The sequence below is a fragment of the Vombatus ursinus genome, unplaced genomic scaffold (genome assembly GCF_900497805.2).
Source record: "Vombatus ursinus unplaced genomic scaffold, bare-nosed wombat genome assembly UNPS02003292.1, whole genome shotgun sequence".
NCBI lineage: Eukaryota > Metazoa > Chordata > Mammalia > Diprotodontia > Vombatidae > Vombatus > Vombatus ursinus.
The window spans coordinates 1,842,011-1,861,004 of record NW_020943070.1 but is presented as its reverse complement, the minus strand read 5'-3'; the positions used below and the strand labels follow the sequence as shown (position 1 = coordinate 1,861,004).

General features: G+C 50.8%; 1 protein-coding gene across 5 annotated transcripts in view; it reads left to right on the top strand.

Annotated features, from left to right (window-relative positions):
* Nucleotides 1-17,193, top strand: part of GRAP2 (GRB2 related adaptor protein 2) — a 92,022-nt gene extending 74,829 nt beyond the window's left edge. For all 5 annotated transcript variants that reach the window (XM_027873818.1, XM_027873809.1, XM_027873829.1 and 2 more), the window contains 5 exons: nt 1,983-2,102; nt 10,620-10,788; nt 12,611-12,712; nt 14,357-14,470; nt 16,804-17,193. In XM_027873818.1, the coding sequence (XP_027729619.1) occupies nt 1,983-2,102; nt 10,620-10,788; nt 12,611-12,712; nt 14,357-14,470; nt 16,804-16,983 (685 nt within the window). In that variant the 3' untranslated portion in view covers nt 16,984-17,193. The remainder of the gene's footprint in view (nt 1-1,982; nt 2,103-10,619; nt 10,789-12,610; nt 12,713-14,356; nt 14,471-16,803) is intronic.
* The last annotated feature ends 1,801 nt before the right edge of the window (nt 17,194-18,994 follow it).

Genomic DNA, 18,994 nt, shown 5'->3' with positions numbered 1-18,994 from the left:
GTGTGTGTGTGTGTGTGTGTGTGTGTGTGTGTGTGTGTGTGTGTGTGGAGAGAAGAGTTATATATATAACATATATATATGACTGGTTCTGAAATCAGGAAGACCTGAATTCAAATCCATCCTCATACAAATTCCTAGCTGTGTGATCTTGGGCAAGTCACTTAACCTTGTTGGCCTCTGTTTCCTCATCTGTAAAATGAGCTGGAGAAGTAAATGGCAAACCACTTCAGTATCTTTGCCAAAAAAAACCCAAATAGGGTCACAACGAGTCAGACAAAACTGAAAAATGAAAAAAATTCAGTAGACAGAGAGATTGATAGATATAGTTGCTAAGACCTGAGTTCCGATGTGACCTCAGACACTTACTAGCTGTATAACCTTGGTCAAGTCACTTAACCTCTACTTGCCTCAGTTTCCTCAACTGTAAAGTGGAGATAATGATAGTACCTACCTCCCAGGATTGTTAAATAAGAAAATCTTTGTAAAGTGCTTAGCACAGTGCCTGGCACATAGTAGGTGCTTAATAAATGTTTGTTAGTTGACTGGCTGTATGAAGTCTTAGTGCCTTCTTAGCAGATCATGCTAAGCTCTCCCCATTCCGAGTTCCCTTCTCTTTACAGAGCATCGTGGATTGAGAAATTATGTGCTATGTTGTAAGTTTGGACCCTGGGGGCTGCAGACCTGGGTTCATATACTGTGCTTATCATTTCTCATCTTTGAGGCTGGGTTTTACCATCAGTGAGTTAGGGCTAATAATTTCCCAAAAGGATGCTGGGAGGAAAGGGCTTTGTAACTTTTAGAGCAGGATAGAAATCAATGCTATCATTCCATTTTTCTGTAAACATTTGCTACTCACCTGCCCCTTGCAAAGCCATGAGTAATTAGTCTTAAGAGGCTTCTAATTAGCTCCTGCTTAAGTCTGTGAATACTGTGAATGCCCTAGAGATGCCCCTCAAAGTCCTCTGCTTACAGACATTACAGATGGAGAAGTCTCCTCTCCTCCTCACTAGGGCCAGTCCTTAGACCTGAGCCCCGGAGCTCGTCTCCCCTCTGCCGCAAGGGTGACTTTTTCTCTCTCTGTCTCTGCGTCTTTTCTATCTTTGTCCTTTAGCTTCCTCTCTATAGATCTCTCTCTGTTTCTGCCTCTCTCCTTCCGTTTCTGTCTCCCTTTCTCTCCCTCTCTACCTCTGTCTCTCTAACTTTCTTTCTCTGTCTCTGTTTCTGGACTCTGAAACTGGACTGGAAATCCTGAGTGCAGTGGAAAGAGTGTGTGTACAATGGGAAAGAGTCTGAAGATCTGAGTTTGAATCCTGCCTGGCTCTGACAGAAACTACCTGGGTGACGTTGGACAAGGCTCTTTAGCTCTCTGGGCCTCAGTTTCCTCCTCTGTAAAGTGACAGACTGGACAAGCGGACCCTGAGGTCCCTTGTGGCTCTAAATCCAGGTTCCTATCATTGGATCGATCATTCAATCGATCTCTGAACATTTATTAAGCAGCCACGACCTCCCTGCCTCCCCATTGTGCTGAGGGCTGCCACTCTCTTTTCACTCCCTGCTCCCATGTAGTTTTCTGGTCCTGAGCCCCCACAACCAGGAATGGAGGATTCTCCCTCTAGCACATCCTCCCAGCAGTCCTTCTCATCCCGAGGTTGATCCTTGTGCCCCTTCCAGCAATGACTCAGCCCACATTGTCCCGATTCTGCACCCAGTATATTTCCATGACTCAAGGTTTCCCAGCTGGGGAATTACTCACTTTGGTGAGATTTACTCCCTCAAAAAAAAAAAAAAACATTGGAGGATTGGCTTTGTTTCAGAGGAAGGCATTTCCTCCAGGGCCTTGTCCAACGCTGCCCCCTGCCCCGGCCCATTTTCCCTGCTCTCCTGCCCTCACTGTGCCCTTCAGATCCCCTCCCTAATCCCTCCTCCCTCCTCCCTCCTCCCCCTCCTCCTCATCAGCTCTCTGCTTTGTTCCCTCTTCACAGCTGGTTTCACGAGGACATCTCCCGGCATGAAGCAGAGAGTTTGCTCATGGGCAGGGACGTGGGCTTCTTCGTCATCCGAGCCAGCCAGAGCTCGCCTGGGGATTTCTCCATATCTGTCAGGTACTGACCGGTGCTACCCAGGTAGGCGCCTGCCTGCCATGGGGGGCCTGGGGAGACTGACCCAAGGAGGTGACCCTTTGGAAGGCTCGAGATGTGTGAGCAGATGTCAGAACACGGCGGAGGGTAGGGGAGGCCAGAGGCCAAGGGAGGCAGGGGAGAGCCCAGGACTCCCAGGTGGTCCATCGGACTTAGAGTGTAAATTCTGACATGGCTGTACTCTCATCGACCCCCACAAAAGTCCTCCTCAGAGACCCTGCTGGGGGTGGGCCTGGCCTCTGTCTGGCATCCCAAGGCCGAGCAACGTTCAACGTTTGCAGAGGCTCGGCAGCAGCCTGGCCACAGGACGACGGAACTTTCAGAAACATAACCTCCCGGTAATGTCTACCGAGTCTGCCCATCACTTAGTCAATCAACAAGCATTTATGATGTGCTTACAATTAGTCCAAGGGAGTTTCCCCAACCCCGTCGAGACCCTCAGGGAGGGAGAGTTGGAGGGGCCAGACAAAAGGCTGGCTGCAGGCTGGAGGTCAAGGCAGATGTTCCTTAGAATCATAGGATCCCAAGCCCTGGAAAAGATGCAAGCAACTCTCCCAGGGCTATACGGCAAGTGAGGGGCTGAGGCAGAATCTGAACTCGGTCCCTGGGACTCCAAGTTTGGGCCTCTGCCTGCATCACCTCCAGCCACCTTCTCTCTCTCTTTAGGCAGCAGCTTCCTCCTTTCTAAAAGGAGGGGATCGCACTGGGGCAGGAGAGCGCTGCTGCCTCATATACCTGAAAGCCTCACGGAGGCAGCAGCATAGTATGGGGGCAAGTCCATCAGCTCTGCAGAGCACCAGGTTCAAATCCCACCACTGCTGTTTACTCACTAGATGACCTTGGATAAGTGATTTTCCCTCTCTGAGCCTCAGTTTCCTTCTCTATAAAATGAGGAAGTTAGACCAGACGCTGTGTGGTCTCCCCACCAGCTCCAGAGCTATCTGCTCCTGTGACTATGAGCTTAGTGACCTTGGGCAAGTCACTTAAAGGCTCCGTGCCTTAGTTTCCTCATCTGGACTGGAGAAAACAAGCTAGATGATATCTGAAAAGTGCTTTAGAAACACCAGCCATTATATTGTTATGAGACGGGGTCTGAGGTCTCTCCCAGCTCTCAACCTATGACCTTACGAGTCACTGAATAGAAGATGACCACCTGAAAATATCGACAAGACTAACAGCTGACTTCATTTAGCCCTTGAAGGTTTGGAAAGCACTCTGCAACCATCTAAATGGAGGCGTGGATTGAGTCAGGAAGCCCTGAGTTCAAATCTGGTCTCAGGCTAGCTATGTGACCCCGAGCAAGTCATATAACCTCTACCTGCCTCAGTTTCTCCCACTGTAAAATGGGGATCATAATAGAACTACCTCCCAGTGTTGTTGTGAGGATCCAACACAGTAATATTTTTAAAATACTATTAAAATGCGGCTAGGTATTATTATCATTATCATCATCTCGTATTCTCACAACAGCCCCATGGGTAGTATTGCTGCTCCCATTTTCAGGATAAGGAAACTGAGGCTGAGAGATGTTACATGACCTACACAGTGTCTGAGGTGGGATATGAACCCAGGTCTTCCCGACGTCCCATTCGTTCTACCTGTGACACACCCAGCTGCCTCCCCAACATGACCCTGGTACTGGCCAAAGCCTGGAGAGCTGGAAGGAAAGATGGGCACTGGCCAAGGCTCACAGCATCCCTGGTCAGTTGGGTTATCAATCAGCGGAGGAGGGTCTCGGCTGCTCCTGGGGGCTACCTCCAAGTGTGCAGGCAGGCAATGAGCTTTGTCTTCAAGGGCAAGGGGGGCAGACTCACCAGTGAACCTCATTAAGCCCCTTTGATTGTAGGGGACAGAGGGGGGCCCTCCTTCCAATCCCACGCTATTTTTTAAACAATTGCTGAATTATTGCTTTTAAGTACTCTAATCACAATCTAGGTTAACAAATTAGAAGTCCTGCGAGGTCTGTTTTAATATTATTGTCATGTTGATTGCAAATCATTTCTATTTCCATCCACAGAGAAATGATTTGTAATTAGCACAACAACTTCCATCCAGCTGTGGGGTTGCCAGTGTTGGAATGTAGCCTCATCCCTTTGGCAGGTTAAACATTCCCCTAGGAAGTTTGCTTGGGGCACATAGTAGGTGCTTACATAAAAATCAATCAAGCATATCTGAAATGGATTAATTAGAGGGGAAAGAACACTCCACAGCAGTAAACTGCTGAGTGGTCCTGGTCAAGTCTCTGGGCATCAGTGTCTCCATATGTCACACGAGAAGCACAGACCAGTCCCAGCTCGATGATCAATCAGTGCATTTGTTAAGTGTTCCTGTGTATCAGGTAGAAAAAAGACCGAAAAGAGGAGCAGTGCCTGCCCTCAGGTAGCTTGCTCTCTACAAAGAGAGACAACATCCCAACTCATTTTCTTAGCAGATGCTTCTTCCAGCCCAGGTCCGTTGCGAAAAGTCACAAACTCCAAATCAGTGACGGTTAAACTAATGAGGTTTGGTTGGTCAGAGAGCCACGGCTGGGCCATCTTGCTTCCAGTTTTGCCACAATACATATTGGAGGCAGTGTGCATAGAGTGCTGGGCTTGGAGTCAAAAAGATCCCCGAGTTCAAACCTTCCTCTGACACTTGGTAGCTGAGTGACTCTGAGCAGATCACTTTAACCTCTAACCCTAACCCACTCTTTAGCACTTATACACTTTAACCTCTAACCCTAACCCACTCTTTAGCACTTATACACTTTAACCTCTAACCCTAACCCACTCTTTAGCACTTATCCACTAAGCCATCAGCAGCTGGGTGGCTCAGTGAATAGAGCATCTGGCCTGGAGTCAGGAAGACCTGAATTCAAATGTGGCCTCAGACACTCAGCAGCTGTGTGACTCTGGGCAAGTCACTTAGCCCTATTTGCCTCAGTTTCCTCATCCATAAAATGAGCTGGAGAAGGAAATGGCCAACCACTCCAGTATCTTTGCCAAGAAAACCCCAAATGGGGTCATAGAAAGTTGGACAAGACTGAAATGACTTAACGACACTAAGCCATAGATAGATTGCAAATGTCTCTGCGAAGGGAGTTGCCACACCAGGAGGTCCCCCCAATGTGGTCCAGAGAAGCAATGTATAAGAATGGAAAGGCACTGAAATGGAGTTAGGAGCCCTAGCGTGGAATCCTGGGCCTGCCTCTAACTTGCTGCATGACCTTGGCTAAGCCTCTTTTCCCTCCTGGGCCTCAGTTTCCTCACCTGTAAAAGGAAGAGTTGGAATCAGATGAGTTCTAAGGTCTTTTCAAACTCTATCATCCTACGTCCTCTCTGAGTTTCAATTCCTTCTTCAGTAAAATGAGGGGCCCCAGGCCCAGAGTGGGGGATCCCAGGATGCTGGCTCAAGTCCTACATGAAGGGGCAGCTAGGTGGTACAGTGGATAGAGCACCGGCCCTGAAGTCAGGAGGACCCGAGTTCAAATCCGGCCTCAGACCAAACACTTGACATGTACTAGCTGTGTGACCTTGGGCAAGTCACTTAACCCCAATTGCCTCACCAAAAAAAAAAAAGGAAATCAAGTCCTACAGGAGACCTCGGAGGCTGTCTCATCCGGCCCCCTCATTTTACAGTTGGGAAGACTGAGGCCCATGTTCATGTGCCCAGAAAACCCTGAGGCTAGATTTGAACTCAGGTGGTCCTGACTCCAGGTCTACTCCCACAATCCCACACTGCGTCTCTCACAACAGAGAAGATGCAGAAGGACTTTAGGTGCCATAAAGTCCATTGCATCGATGTGTCGAGGGTTATTGCTGTACTGATAACTCACATTGAGACAGATCTGGAATGTTGAGCTGGGAGGGATCCCAGAAAATCCATGACCTTACAGGGGAGGAAACCGAGGCCCAGGAAAGGAAAGTGATTTGCCCATGGCCACACATGTAAACTATACAGGAGCTGAACCCAATTCTTGGAAGGCGGCTGGGTATAGGCAGGAGTGTACAGGTAAATGTTTAACAAACAGCTCTCTGAAGGAGGGAAAGGGAGTTTCTTCTGCATTATTAACACCTTCTTAAGACTAGGCAATCACTAAATAGGAAATCGAGTCCTGATACGCATTGTTTGCCAATTTCTGAGGTATGAACACCCACCCTGAATGCTTATCCACCAGCTCTCATAAGCCTGAGCTGACTCCAGCACCCCTTGGGTGTAGGGGACTTAGAGGTTAGGAATCCTGCCTCAGGCACTTCCTGGCTGTGTGACCCTGGGCTTGTCCCTGCGCTCCTCTGAGCCTCAGTTTCCTCCTCCATCCAGAGGGAGGCAGGGGGCTTAATGACCATCCCTCCTTCCCCCGCTGAGCCCAGGACGCCCCTGTTCTGGGCAGCTCAGAACCACCTCCCCCAGGATCCAGCTGGCCCCAGCATCTGAGGAGACCAAGGGGGAATCTCCCAGGGGCCTTTTTAACTTGACATCAAAACCATCCTCAGCTCCTCCAGGCCCCATTCTTGTTAGTTCTGCCTTACCTGCGATTTCCGCACCATCTGCAGTGAGGGCCTGGGGGGGCCGCCTCCCTCTGCCGTAGCAATGCGGCTCCTCGTTAGCGTGGCTGACGTTATTATCGTTCTGGGCGGCTCATAAATCTGGGCAGGAACATCTCATCACGCCGCCCAGAGACCCATCTTTTAAGATGAATTCTCTCTCCCCGTCCTCAGCCCGGATAACCACGCCCAGCTAGTAAGCCTCTGAAACAGCTGCCCAGTCCAGCCTGGGTTCTGGTACCTTATTTCTAAAGGCCCCCAGCTGGCCACTTGTAACCAGCATCCGGAACCGGCACCGTAACGACCATAGGGCAAGCAGGGCTCTTCCCCAGGATGCCAGCATCCAGAGGGGCACGTGGCCTCCATCCACAGCAATTCAAGTCACCATCCCAGGTGGCTGAGGCTCACCCAGAACTTGGTCCATGATGCCCAAAGCCCTATAGCCAGGCTGCCCTGCCCCAGGCCCAGTGCTAACAAGGCTGGCCTCCACCATGGGCCATTGCCTTCCACCTCTCCTCCCTGCTTTGCCTTCTCCGCTCCCTCTCACAAGGAGGGTGGGTTGGGGTCTATTGGCTCTGCCACAGGGGCCCAGCCCAGCCTCAGCCCAGGAGGGATGGATGACTTTGCCTGGAGGTACTGTCCTCAGTACTCTCTCCTGCATTGACTGCAACAAGAATTTCAGGTTTATAATCTGTTAGACGACTCTGACCGGGACCTCTAACCTGGAATCCTCCAGATAACAGAAGCGTAGTTGTTTATAAGCTTGAACCCTTGGATGAAAGATAACAAAAGAATGATCACAACTTCCTTGTGATAATATCTCCCCCCCACCCCCCACTGTTCCTTCTCTTCCTCCTCCTCCTCCTTCCCCAAGCATGTTAGCAGCCTTAATGAATGCCTGCCCCATCACGTGGGGTTGAAATGGAAAGAGCTGCCACCCAGGGACGAAGTTAATAGCAATCACAGCTAAGAGCTAGAGAGCTCTTAACAATTTACAAAGCAGCTTCCCATCCATAATCTATATAAACCTCACTGCAGCCCTGTCAGACAGGCAAGGCAGGTCCGTCAGGCAGGGAAGGAATAGTGTCAGAATCAAGAAGACCTGAGCCTGAGGATCAGATCTGGAACTTACAAACCCTGAGCCTCAATTTCATCATCCGCAAAATGGGCCTAAATTGTTCAACCACTAGCATTCTATCTCTCACCTCCAAACCTTTGTACTGGCTGTCTCCAATTCCTGAGATGCATTCTCTCTTCACTTAGGCTTCTTAGAATTCTTGGTTTCCTCCGAGGTTCAGATTTTACCTAAGGTCTTTCCTGACTCCACCCACCCAGCCAGGTTGCTAACTGAGAGATAGTGTGGTATAGCAGATAGGGCACTGGACTAGGAGTCAAGCCCTGGGTTCAAATTCCACCTCAGATAACTTACTAGCTGCGTGACCCTGGACAGGTCACAACCTCTCTGTGCCTCAGTTTCCTCATCTGTAAAATGAGAGGGTTGGATTCCATGGCCTCTAGGGTCCCTTTGAGCTCTAAATCTGTGATTCTAGCAGGGGTGGGCAACCTGCAGCCTCCAAGTCACATGTGCCCTCTAGGTCCTCAAGAGCAGCCCTTTGACTGTGTGTCACAGGACCGCACTTAAGGATCTAGAGGGCCAATGTGGCCTCGAGGCCACAGGTTCCCCACCCCTGTATCTAGCGCCTCGCCCCCCAGATTATCTTGTACCTATTCTGAGTGGACTCACATATGTCCATCTTATCACCCCCCCCCATTAAAATGTAGGTTCCTTGAGGGCAAAGACTTATTTTTGTCTTTGTGACTCTAAGACTGGGCACAGGGCCTGGAATATAGCAGGCACTTAATAAATGCTCATCGTGGGGGCAGCTAAGGTGGCGCAGTGGATAGAGCACCAGCCCTGAACTCAGGAGAACCTGAGTTCAAATCCGGCCTCAGACCAAACACTTGACACTTACTAGCTGTGTGACCCTGGGCAAGTCACTTAACCCCAATTGCCTAAAAAATGAATGAATGAATGAATAAATAAATGCTCATCTTCCCATTAGTTGATTTAATCAATAGATATTCATTAAACATCTCTTATGGTTCAAGCACTATGCTATATGCTCTAGGCATAAAATGACAAAATATTCTCTGCCCTCAAGGAGTTTACGTTCTGCTGGAATGAAGCTCGCCTCTCTCGGTGGATTTTTGTCCATTTTTTTCAAGCATTTATTCTCTCTCCCTCCCACCCCCTCCCCGATTGAACAAATTTTTTAAAAAAATAAAGATAAAATCCTCATATTCATAGTCCAACTAATATTCCACAATCCAAAATACTCGTCGTCAACAAGACAAATTCTCCCATTGGCTAAGTCCAAACAGAGCTCCACCACCTCTCTGGAGATAGGGCGATAGATAGCTTCATGGTGATGTTGTCTCCTATCCCAAAGACGGTGAATGAAGTCCGGCTGCTCCGCCCCCGGGATCATCCTCCTCCAATCAGGACTGGCTGCGGTTCATGAAACCTCGGAGGCCCTCGAGTTCGGTCCACTGATGGCCGAGACCCCTCCCTTCCCCATCCCCACCAGAGGCTACCCGACCTTTCTCTGAGATCCTCCATGGAGGAGGCACCCCTCAAGGCAGCCCTACCCCACTCTCATCCTTGGGAAGCTTCTCCTGCCCTCCAGGCCCAAACCTGCCTCTTTGCCATTTCCCCCATTACTGCTAATTCTGTCTTCTGGGGTCAAGCAAAACAAAGTCTAATCCTTCCAAGGATCCTAGGACTGTAAATTTCATAGGATTCATGCATTTGCCTGCTTCATAAGAGATGCTTAAAAATCAGCAGCCAGGGGGCGACATAGTGCACAGAATGGGCCAGAAGTCAGGAAGACCCAAGTTCAAACCCAGCCTCAGAGGCTCATTAGCCGAGTGACCCTGGGCAAGTCACTCTCTGCCATAGTTTCCTCATCTGTAAAATGGGGATAATGATAGCACCTACCTCCCTGACTTGTGAAGATCAAATGAGGAAGCGCTTTGTAAAATCGCTTCATAAACCTTCGAGTGCTAGATTACTGCTAAATATTATTCACTATTGTAAATTCTTGTGACTAGGGAAGGTCCCCAGGAGGGAGTCCTAGTATATTTTTACAGTCCCGTATTTAGAGCTGGAAGGGGCCCGGGGTCTTCTGGTTCAGCCCCTCCATTTGCCAGAGGAAGGAACGGGGCAAGTTTTTGCTCTGGTGGTCTTCCTCGCTTTGACTTGCAATCCTCAGATTCCTATCTGTAAGTTTCCTTCCCCTCCTCAATCCTTCGATCTTTGACCTTAGAATATCTGATGACCGGTCATCAAGCCCCTGCCCATCTCCTCTTTAATGATGGGAACCCTGCCTTTCCAAAGCATCTTGTTCAGTTTTGGGTTGGGTTTTACGTGTGTGCGCGCGCGTGTGTGTTTGTTTGTTTTTGGTAGATCCAATTACTAGGAAAGTTCTCCTGATGTTAAGCTGAAATCTGATTCTCTGCTATGCTCCCCTCCTCCGCTACCCTCCTCCCTCCTCCCACTGTCTAGGGCCAAGCAGAATCAGGCTAATCCCTCTTCCCCAGGACAGTCCTTCAGATACCAGATGAGTTTTAAAACTGAGTCCTTGACCATCCTTTGGCCTCCAGCAGTGTTTGCCATTTGTTAGGGTTTATTTGATTGTATTTTTTTTTTTTGTCTCTAGTAGAGATGCTGGTTTGAGTGTCTTTCACAGAATCTGGCTTGTAAAATGCCTTTCTGCAGATTATAAAATCCCTGGTCGTGTGGGAGGGAGCACCTGGCTTGCCATCCCCTCGGGGTTGTGGCCCCCATCCTCCCTAGACAGAGCTGTAGGTCCAGTCTGGGCTGGGTGAGCCTCTTGGCGGGGTGTATGCGGGAGGATCTCCTTTTATAATGGACCCTTTGGGTTCTGCTTGGGCCCAGGCATGAAGAGGATGTCCAGCACTTCAAGGTCATGAGAGATGCCAAGGGCAACTACTTCCTGTGGACAGAGAAGTTTCAATCTCTGAACCAGCTGGTGAATTTCTACCGGACCTCCTCTATCTCAAAGCAGAAGCAAATCTACCTGAGGGACGGGAGCCGAGAAGACCAGGTAGCACCCAGGGACACTCCCAGGGGAAGGGAACCCCGCGGAGAGAGAGCATCAGACTTGGGGGCACCATTTCTACAACAGTCGGTCAGGGAGTGAATGAACAAGCATTTATTAAGCACCTGCTATGTGACAGCCACTACAGGAAGTGTTGGGGCAAAAAAAGAAGAAAGGCAAATAGAAAGGAAGGCAAAAAAGACCTCGCATTCTAATGGAATGTAACAGAGTTTTGCATATGGTGGGTGCTTAATAAATGCTCCCTGAGTGAAACTGAGTTTGAACAGGGGAGACAACGTACCAATAACTAGATACATACAAGATACATCCTGGCTAACTGGGAGATAATAGAGTGAAGGCACTGGGGGCTGGGCCTCGTGAGAAGAGGAAAAACCTCCCACACAAAGTTAGGGCTGAGTCATAAGGAAGTCAGGAGGCAGAGAGGAAGAAGGATAAGCATTCCAGGCTAGGGGACAGCAGAGGCATAGTCAGGAGAGGGAGTATCTCCAGCTCTTCCTAGCTCTGAGATCCCAAGTCGTCACATCACATCGCCTCAGTTTCCTCATCTTTAAAATGGAGACAAAATGGCACAATGGACAGAGAGCTACTCCAGAGGTAGAGAAGACCTGGATTCGAGTCCTGCCCTCTCTGGGTCTCAGTTTCCTTCTCAGTAAGAGGGGAGGCGTTGGAATAGATGCTAGAAATAACATGGTGCTGGGGAAAGACCACTAAGTCAGAAGTCAGAGGACTTGGGTTCGAATCCTACCTCTCATTCTCATTGCTGATGTGTCTTTAGGCAAGTCACTCCATCTCCCATGGGCCTCAGTTTCCTCCTCCGTAAAATGAAAGCATTGGATTAGATGACCTTGGAGGCCCTTCAGCTCCAGGGTTATGAAATGGGAAACGAATAAAGGCTTCCAATTCCCAGGATGTGTCCATGTGCTATGACCCTGCCCTCTAATTGACACAGCTGGGACAGAAAGTCCTAGAGTAAGAGAAGAACCCTAAATTTAGACCTGGGAGGAACCTTCCTGGAGGGGGTGTGGAGGGGTTGGAATGATCTAATGCCCAGGGAAAGGCATAAGTCTGTGTGTGAGGGATGCCAGGCTTGGGAATTTCTCAAGTTTCAAGCAACCTTGGTGTATCTGGGAAATTTGGAGGTCCCCCTGTGAAAAAGTGTGGGGACTGGAATGGATCCCTTTCTCTGAGCTGGCCCTCAATACTTGCTTCTTGGACTTCTGGTGGTCATGGAAGAAAGACACAGGAGACCTGAACCCAATGCTTAACCCTGTGCCTGGCACATAGTAGGCACTTAATAAATGCTTATTAACTTGACTTGGATCAGGAAAAGGGGGGTGCTAGGTAGGCAAAGTTGGGAGCTGGTGGGAGGAAATGGGCTAAGTCACTTTCCCTCTCTGAACCCCAGTTTCTCCATCTGTAAATTGGTGAAAGTTAATCTTTGTGCCACCTCCTCACAGGGTTTTTGTGGGGAAAGCTGTTATTAAATTGTGGACTTGGGAGTCATGAGTTCAAATCCCATCTTTGCTATTTATCACTTCTCTCTGGGCGTTGGTTTTTCCCTCGTCAAATGAGCGGACCGGACGATCTGACCGCTGAGTTCCCTCCCAGTTTTAGACGCAGCATCCTACGAGGCATCTGACGTGACCTATGGTTCCCTTTGTTACCCCGCTAGGACCGGTGGGGTGGGAGCCTGGAACGACGTCTCCAGGAAGGGCTTCACATCGGTGGAGGTGGAGGGGAAGAGACCCGTCCTTCAACAAACAGGAAACTGTCTGATCACCCTTCTCCCCTGCAATCCCATTACCAGGTGCAGCAGACACTGCCCCAGCAGCAGCTGGCTACCGTGATGTCCCAGCAGCACCAGCAGCAGCCGCAACAGCGCTACCAGCAGCATCATCAGCTTCAGCCGGTACCCTGGGAGAAGGAGTCAGGGGTGTGGCAGGGGCAAGGAGGGTGGTTGGCTTGGGCTAAGTCTGGGCCAACAGCGACACCAGACTCGGCTGTATGGCAAAGAGGAAAGGATGCCAGACTTGGGATTGGGAGGCCATGGGTTCCGATTCTCCCTCTCACACTGACCTACTATGTAACCCTAGGCAAGTCACTTCATTTCTCTGACCTCAGTTTCCTCATCTGTTACATGGGAATACCTCACAGGGTCGTTTTGAGGATGAAGGACGATAAAGTCGTGGGCTGATAAGATGTTCTTCCCCAACGAAGTCATGAGGAAGAAAGAAGGGTTAGATGTGAGGGAAGCCTTTGGCTCAGAGCGCTCTGGGTCCTCTCTGCAGAGCGCCCCTTAACCCAAGCCAAGAGCTCTTGGCGGTAACTCAGAGTTAGCCCTGTTGAATGTAGCCCTTCCTGGTACCCCAAGACCAGGAGCAGGGGTTCTCAGAAGCTGGTGCTGGGGCACGTAGGTTCTGTCAGGTCCTCCCGAGCTGGGCAAACTTCTGATGGGGGTTGGGGAGAAAGGGGAAGGTGAGTTGGATGTCCGAGAACCAGTCAGGATGAAAGACCATCTGACCACGAGAGGCGTAGCAGGTTTGTGGTCAAGGGTGCTGTGTCCGAGGGTGAAAAGGACTCCAGCCGGTGAGGCCACTCCTTGAAGCACTAAAGGAGCCCCACGGCGACCATCAGGCCACTCAGAGAGAAGCTTGTTGACCTCCTCCTCGGATTCGCGTCGGCCAGGGCCTCTAACCCCCAGGAAGGGGCAGCTGAAAGCTGCAGTTTGTAACTTGAGAGCCAGAAAGGAACCCAAAGGCTAGCCTGTGCTGAGGTCCAAGGAGTGACTCATTCAAGGTCATACGTAAGATCCCAGTTCTAGAGTTAGAAGAAACATCCAGTTCATCCCCTCCCCCATTTTATAGATGGGGAAATTGAGGTCCAGAAAAGTAAAATGACTCAGCCAGACATCACACGGGGAATCAATGGCGGAGCCAGGGTCTGAACCCAAATTCACATCATTCACATTTCTCTAAGTATCTTCCTTACAAGCCCCTGGGAGGCAGGCCAGGCCAGTATTATTAATTAGCCCCATCAGAATATTAACTAATATAAAGAGCGCTGGATCTGAAGTCAGAAGACTTGGGCAAATCACTTCCCTATTTCCGACCTCAGTTTCCCCATCTGTAAAATGGAGAGGTTGGCCTCCAAGGTCCCTTCAGGTCTCAGATCTAAATATGCCACTATGTCAATAATTCATAATATTAATATTAATAATAATAATAATAATAATAACCTGCAGTTACAGAGCGCTTTAAAGCCTATAAAACCTTTTCCTCACAACACTGCTGGGGGGAGGAATGATAGTGGAAAGGTCACCAGATCATAGAATTAGAGCTGGAAGGGACCTTAGAGGTCACTGAGTTCACCTTCCTAATTTTACAAATGAAGAAACTGAGGCCCAGAGGGTTTAAGTGGCTTGCCCAGGGCCATACAGATAGCAAGTATGGAACGTTATTATACCCCTTTGACAGATGAGGACATTGAGTCCACTCCAGATCAGGTCTTTTTTCCCCTCAATCAGAGAGTACTAATTAATGCTCTCCCTTCCTAGGACCGTCGAGGAGGCAGCTTTGACATCAGCGATGGGCACCGGATGAGCCCTGAGATGAACCCGGCCCTCATGCACCGGAGACACACGGACCCTGAGCAGCTGCAGATGATTGGGGTAGGTGTCGGGCCTTTCCTGACTTCTCCCAGACAGCAGAAAGAAGGTGGAGCTGAGGGGGCTGGAGGGAAGGAGGAGGAGGGGAGACCGTTCTTCCCTGGGGGATAGTTTGTCCCTCAGTACCCTGGGCAGCAGCAGGGACCTAGATGAACCATCCCAGGCCTAGAGCCAGTCCTTTTGACCCCAGGTGATGGAGGCAGGAGGATTCAGCCTGTTACCCTCACATCACGTTGCCCCATCTTGTACCTACTTGCTTAGTTCCTGGCCTCGCCTCTGCTGGAACGAGACCAGAGAGCAGCGAGCAGAAATGAGCCCCCCACATGGGGCACACCTGCTGGGAACTCCTCCCTACCCCAACTCCCTGGGCCTGCTCAGGCTAATGGAAGTGCAGGGATTGAGCCGGATGCCAGCATTCTGCAGCGGCAGGCTAGAGCACCAAGGGCCTTTGGGCACAGGGACAAATGGGAGGGGTCTTCCTCCGGCCCTGGCAGGCCCTGGATTTAAGGCTCTCTGCCTGACCTGAGAGAGGGTGGAATGGGTGGGCTTCCTTAGAAGTAGAGGGCTTCCCACTGTTATCAGAGGCCTTGTACTGGGTGAGGGGTGGCTTTCCAGAGGATCCTTCCTCCTCTGCAATCCAGAGATTCCTAAGTCAGCCTGGAATTCTGTTCCCTGTGAAGACAGGGGAGGAGGGGAGCCTGGCAGGAAGCATGTCCTTGGTCCAGCTCAGCCCAGGGCCTTGAGGCACCAATATTTGCCAAGGGACCTTGCTTCCAGTGAACACACCCCAAGTGAGGCATTGCCACCCTCAGGGCAGCATCTGCCCAGAAGACAACTCATCATCCATCTATCCTGGCTCCATGACAGTAACTGTGAGCTCTGTTATTACAAGCTTGAGGCCAGTTTGTTTCTGTCACTGAAAGAATCTCAGAAGTGATTTAGAGGAATTAGCTAAGGAGTAGAGACTTCTCTGGACTCCCAAGCTGGCCTTTCTAGTCAATGTAACAAGCATTTAATAAGCACCTACTATGCACTGGGCACTGTACAAAGACAGAAGGCAAATGGTCCCTGTCCTCAAAGAGTGGACTTTCTAACTGGGAGGGGTAACCCTTCCCCAAAGAAGAAGATACCCAATTCATATGAAATGAGACCACTGACTTGGGCGGATGCCTCCTACCCAGGAGACTCTGGACAAGTCACTTAATGTCCCAGGGGCTCAGTTCCTTCATCTGTAGAGTGGGGGTGCTGGACTAGTGGCTTCTGGGGTCCTTTCCAGCATTAGAGCTGAGCTCCTGAATACAAAATAATCTGAGGAAGAGGAGAACAGTAACAAGTGTGTGGGGGGGGGGGGGGGGTCTTCAGGAAAGGACAGCTGGACGAGGCCATTCCCAAGGCCCTGAAGGAAGCCAGGGAGGACAGTGGGCACAGCAGGGAAGGAAACATCGTGCCCAGCTGTGCCAAGGCACAAAGGCGGGAGACTGGGGATAGCTGGCAGGCAGTCTCCTTATCTTGTTTGTAGAAGGTGCTTCTGTTTCAAGTTTTCCTCCTGTGGTTTCAAGAGGTCAAGGAGGCCCTCATGAACGAGCCAGGGTCAAGAATTAGACGTTTCCCTTCCTGACTACTCGAAGTCCAGCTGTCCCAAGGGGCTCAGAGGCCGCCTGCCCCCAAACCAGACCTCAATCGATCAATCGATCAACCAAAGAGTATTTATAAAGCACCTACTAGGAGCCAGGCATCTGCTAGGTGTTGGTGTATGATATAAAGACAACATTTAAACAGTCCCTGCCCTCAAAGAGCTCACAATCTAATGAAATGTACGTGGTCCTCTTTGAGAAGGAAGGACAAACAGCCATCCGCCATCATATCCCCAAGTAAGGGCCGTCCAGCCTCTGCGGGGGGACCTCCACTCACGGGGAACCCACTACCTCCAAGGCAGCCCAAAGATCCACTTTGGATAGTTCTAATCCTTGGACCCGGGTTCAAGTCTCACCTCTGACACATGCACGTTGTCTAACCACAGTGCTCCCGCCTGTCACTGATCTGCACCAGTGGAGAGCGTTTCCACACCAGGAGTCCCCGGGTCTGAATTAAGCCTTGCTAGGAAGCCTTTCCTCATGAAGCAGGACTAATTTGCTGGAGAAGGAGGGCTGGGGCCTCCCATGGAGACCGCAAGCCTCAATTTGCCTTGAATTCCACCCACGGTTCCTGGTTCTGCCCCTGGGGGTGAACCCTTGGGGAGAGAGCTTCTCCCCGGGTAGGGAGGAGGGAATGGCGTAGCCTCGGATTCCCCGACTCATGTTCTTCTTGCCTGTTCCCCATTCCCCTGCCCCCTACAGAGAGTGCGCTGGGCCCGAGCCCTGTACGACTTTGAGGCAGAGGAAGAGGATGAGCTCGGCTTCTGCATCGGCGAGGTGGTCGAGGTCCTGGACAGCTCCAACCCATCCTGGTGGACCGGCAGGCTGCACAACAGACTCGGCCTCTTCCCAGCCAACTACGTGACCCCGCTCCTCCGCTGAAGCCAAGGCTCGGGGTTCAGATGCTGACTCTTGCCCCAGTCATCTCGGGTGGAAGCCAAGCCTCGGGGCCAGGGCCTGAGCCAGGCACCGAGGGCGGAAGGGGACAGGGACCGGAATTCTGCAAAGGTCCTCGATGCGCATTTGCAAACACACACTGTGTTGTTACTGTAATTTATTGGTGAGGTGGATGATAAAGCAGTTTACAGAAAAGGCAGAGGGTGGGCGAAAACCGTCCTTAAAAGTTGTCTCCGCGTTCTCTTCCACCCTGTTCCTGGGCTTTCCCCCAAGATCAGGGAAGCCCAGACCGCCTCCCCAGAATGGGGTGGAGAACAACAGGGGTGAGATGGTGTTTGGCCAGGGCAGGTTTCTGCCTGCCACCCTTTCCCTGCCCCACCCCCGCTCTGCCAGCTGAGTCTGCAAACCCCAGCTCCTCTTCCGCGGTCACAGCAGGTGCCAGCTGTCTCCTCTGCAGGGAGATGGCTTCTGGGTTGTGGCTGGGCAGGGCAGCCACAAGGCCGGTGGATGGAGAGACAAAGTGGGGGTGTGGGGGACAGAGCACAGAAATGGGAATCAGGAAGACCCCTTGGACAGACAGTCTGGGGAAGCCTATGGGCTCCTTCTCAGAATAATGTTTCTTAAATGCATAGGACAAAGTACAGAGAATTACAAAGGAAACCAGGTAGCCAAAAATGCACTTTTTTAAAAAAAAATTCAGAGGTCCTAGGATGAGAATCCCTGCTCTAATCCAATCCCCTCATTCTAGGGATGAAAAAATTGAGTCCCAAGGAGGTCACACATGTCACAAGCATCTCATCAGGATTTGAACCCAGATCTCCTAATTCTCTTACCACTGAACCACACTGCCTCCCATATAGCATGAGGGAAGAGGAATAAGAGTCTTGGGGATTCTGTCACGGGAATCTGAGAAAGCCCTGGCTTTCCCAAGCCTCTCTTCTAAGAATCCAGTCAACACTGAGTTGAGATAGATCATTCATCAGTATGGCTTAGCATGCATTTGCTGATCCATCCTCAAAGCTACCATATAGTTCATATGTCCCCATTGCACAGATGGAGAGACTGAGGCACAGCAGGCCAAGCAAGGGGCTCAAGCCTCAGGAGACCCACTTGAACAAGAGCTTGCTTTTCCTTAGAAGAAGGAGGAGGGTGGAATTTGCAAAGTGCTCTGAGGCCTGGAGACCAGAGTAAGAGGGACAGTCATATTGATAACACCCAAGGATGTCCCCTCCTGATTTTCTCTGTTTTGAAGATGTCTGGCTCAGTGGCACCAGAAAGAGACCTGACTGCATGCGCATGTCGCCTGAGGAGCCTAATTAAATGTGACTCTGGTGGGGGGCAGAGTGTTAGGTTTATGAAGCATCCCAAGCTCTGTCTGGCCACCAAACCTGCCTTTGTGAAGTGACCAGCATTGCTCTGGAGAGAAAGTACTCCCCACTCCTCCCCCATCCCCCATCCCCGGCTCTCCTCGAGAAGACTGCCAGGTGTTTTTGAAACCAGCTTGGGGGGGGGGGGTGGCACAAGGAACAGGGCTTAAGGCATTGGCAGGAGAATTGGGGGAAGGAGGAGGGTGCTGCTGGGGACTCGTCGCTCTGGGGGGACGTGCCCAGCAAACAAGTCCACATTGAGGGTCTTCTCGTATCTTTACAGTGAAGTGGATGAAGGTGCTGGGACAAATGTGCCAGTGTGGCAACAGGGAGGGTGGGGGATGGGGGAACATCCCTTCTCTCTTTTTCACTTGCCCTACTTCCTGCTAGAGGAAAGGAGGGGTAGGGGAGGAGGAGCAGCTCTGGCCCAGAAGAATGTGCATTCTTATCCCCGTGGGCCTTCGGAGCAAAAGGGTGCCGCACAATGGGACCGGTGGTGGGTCTGCAGGAAAGATGAGAAGATGGCCGGGAAATGGGGGGGGGGGGGGGGGAGGAGAGGATGAGCGATGAGTGCTCAGCGGTCCCAGGAAAGGGAAACAATGAAAGGGGGAAAACAGGAGGGGAGAGAT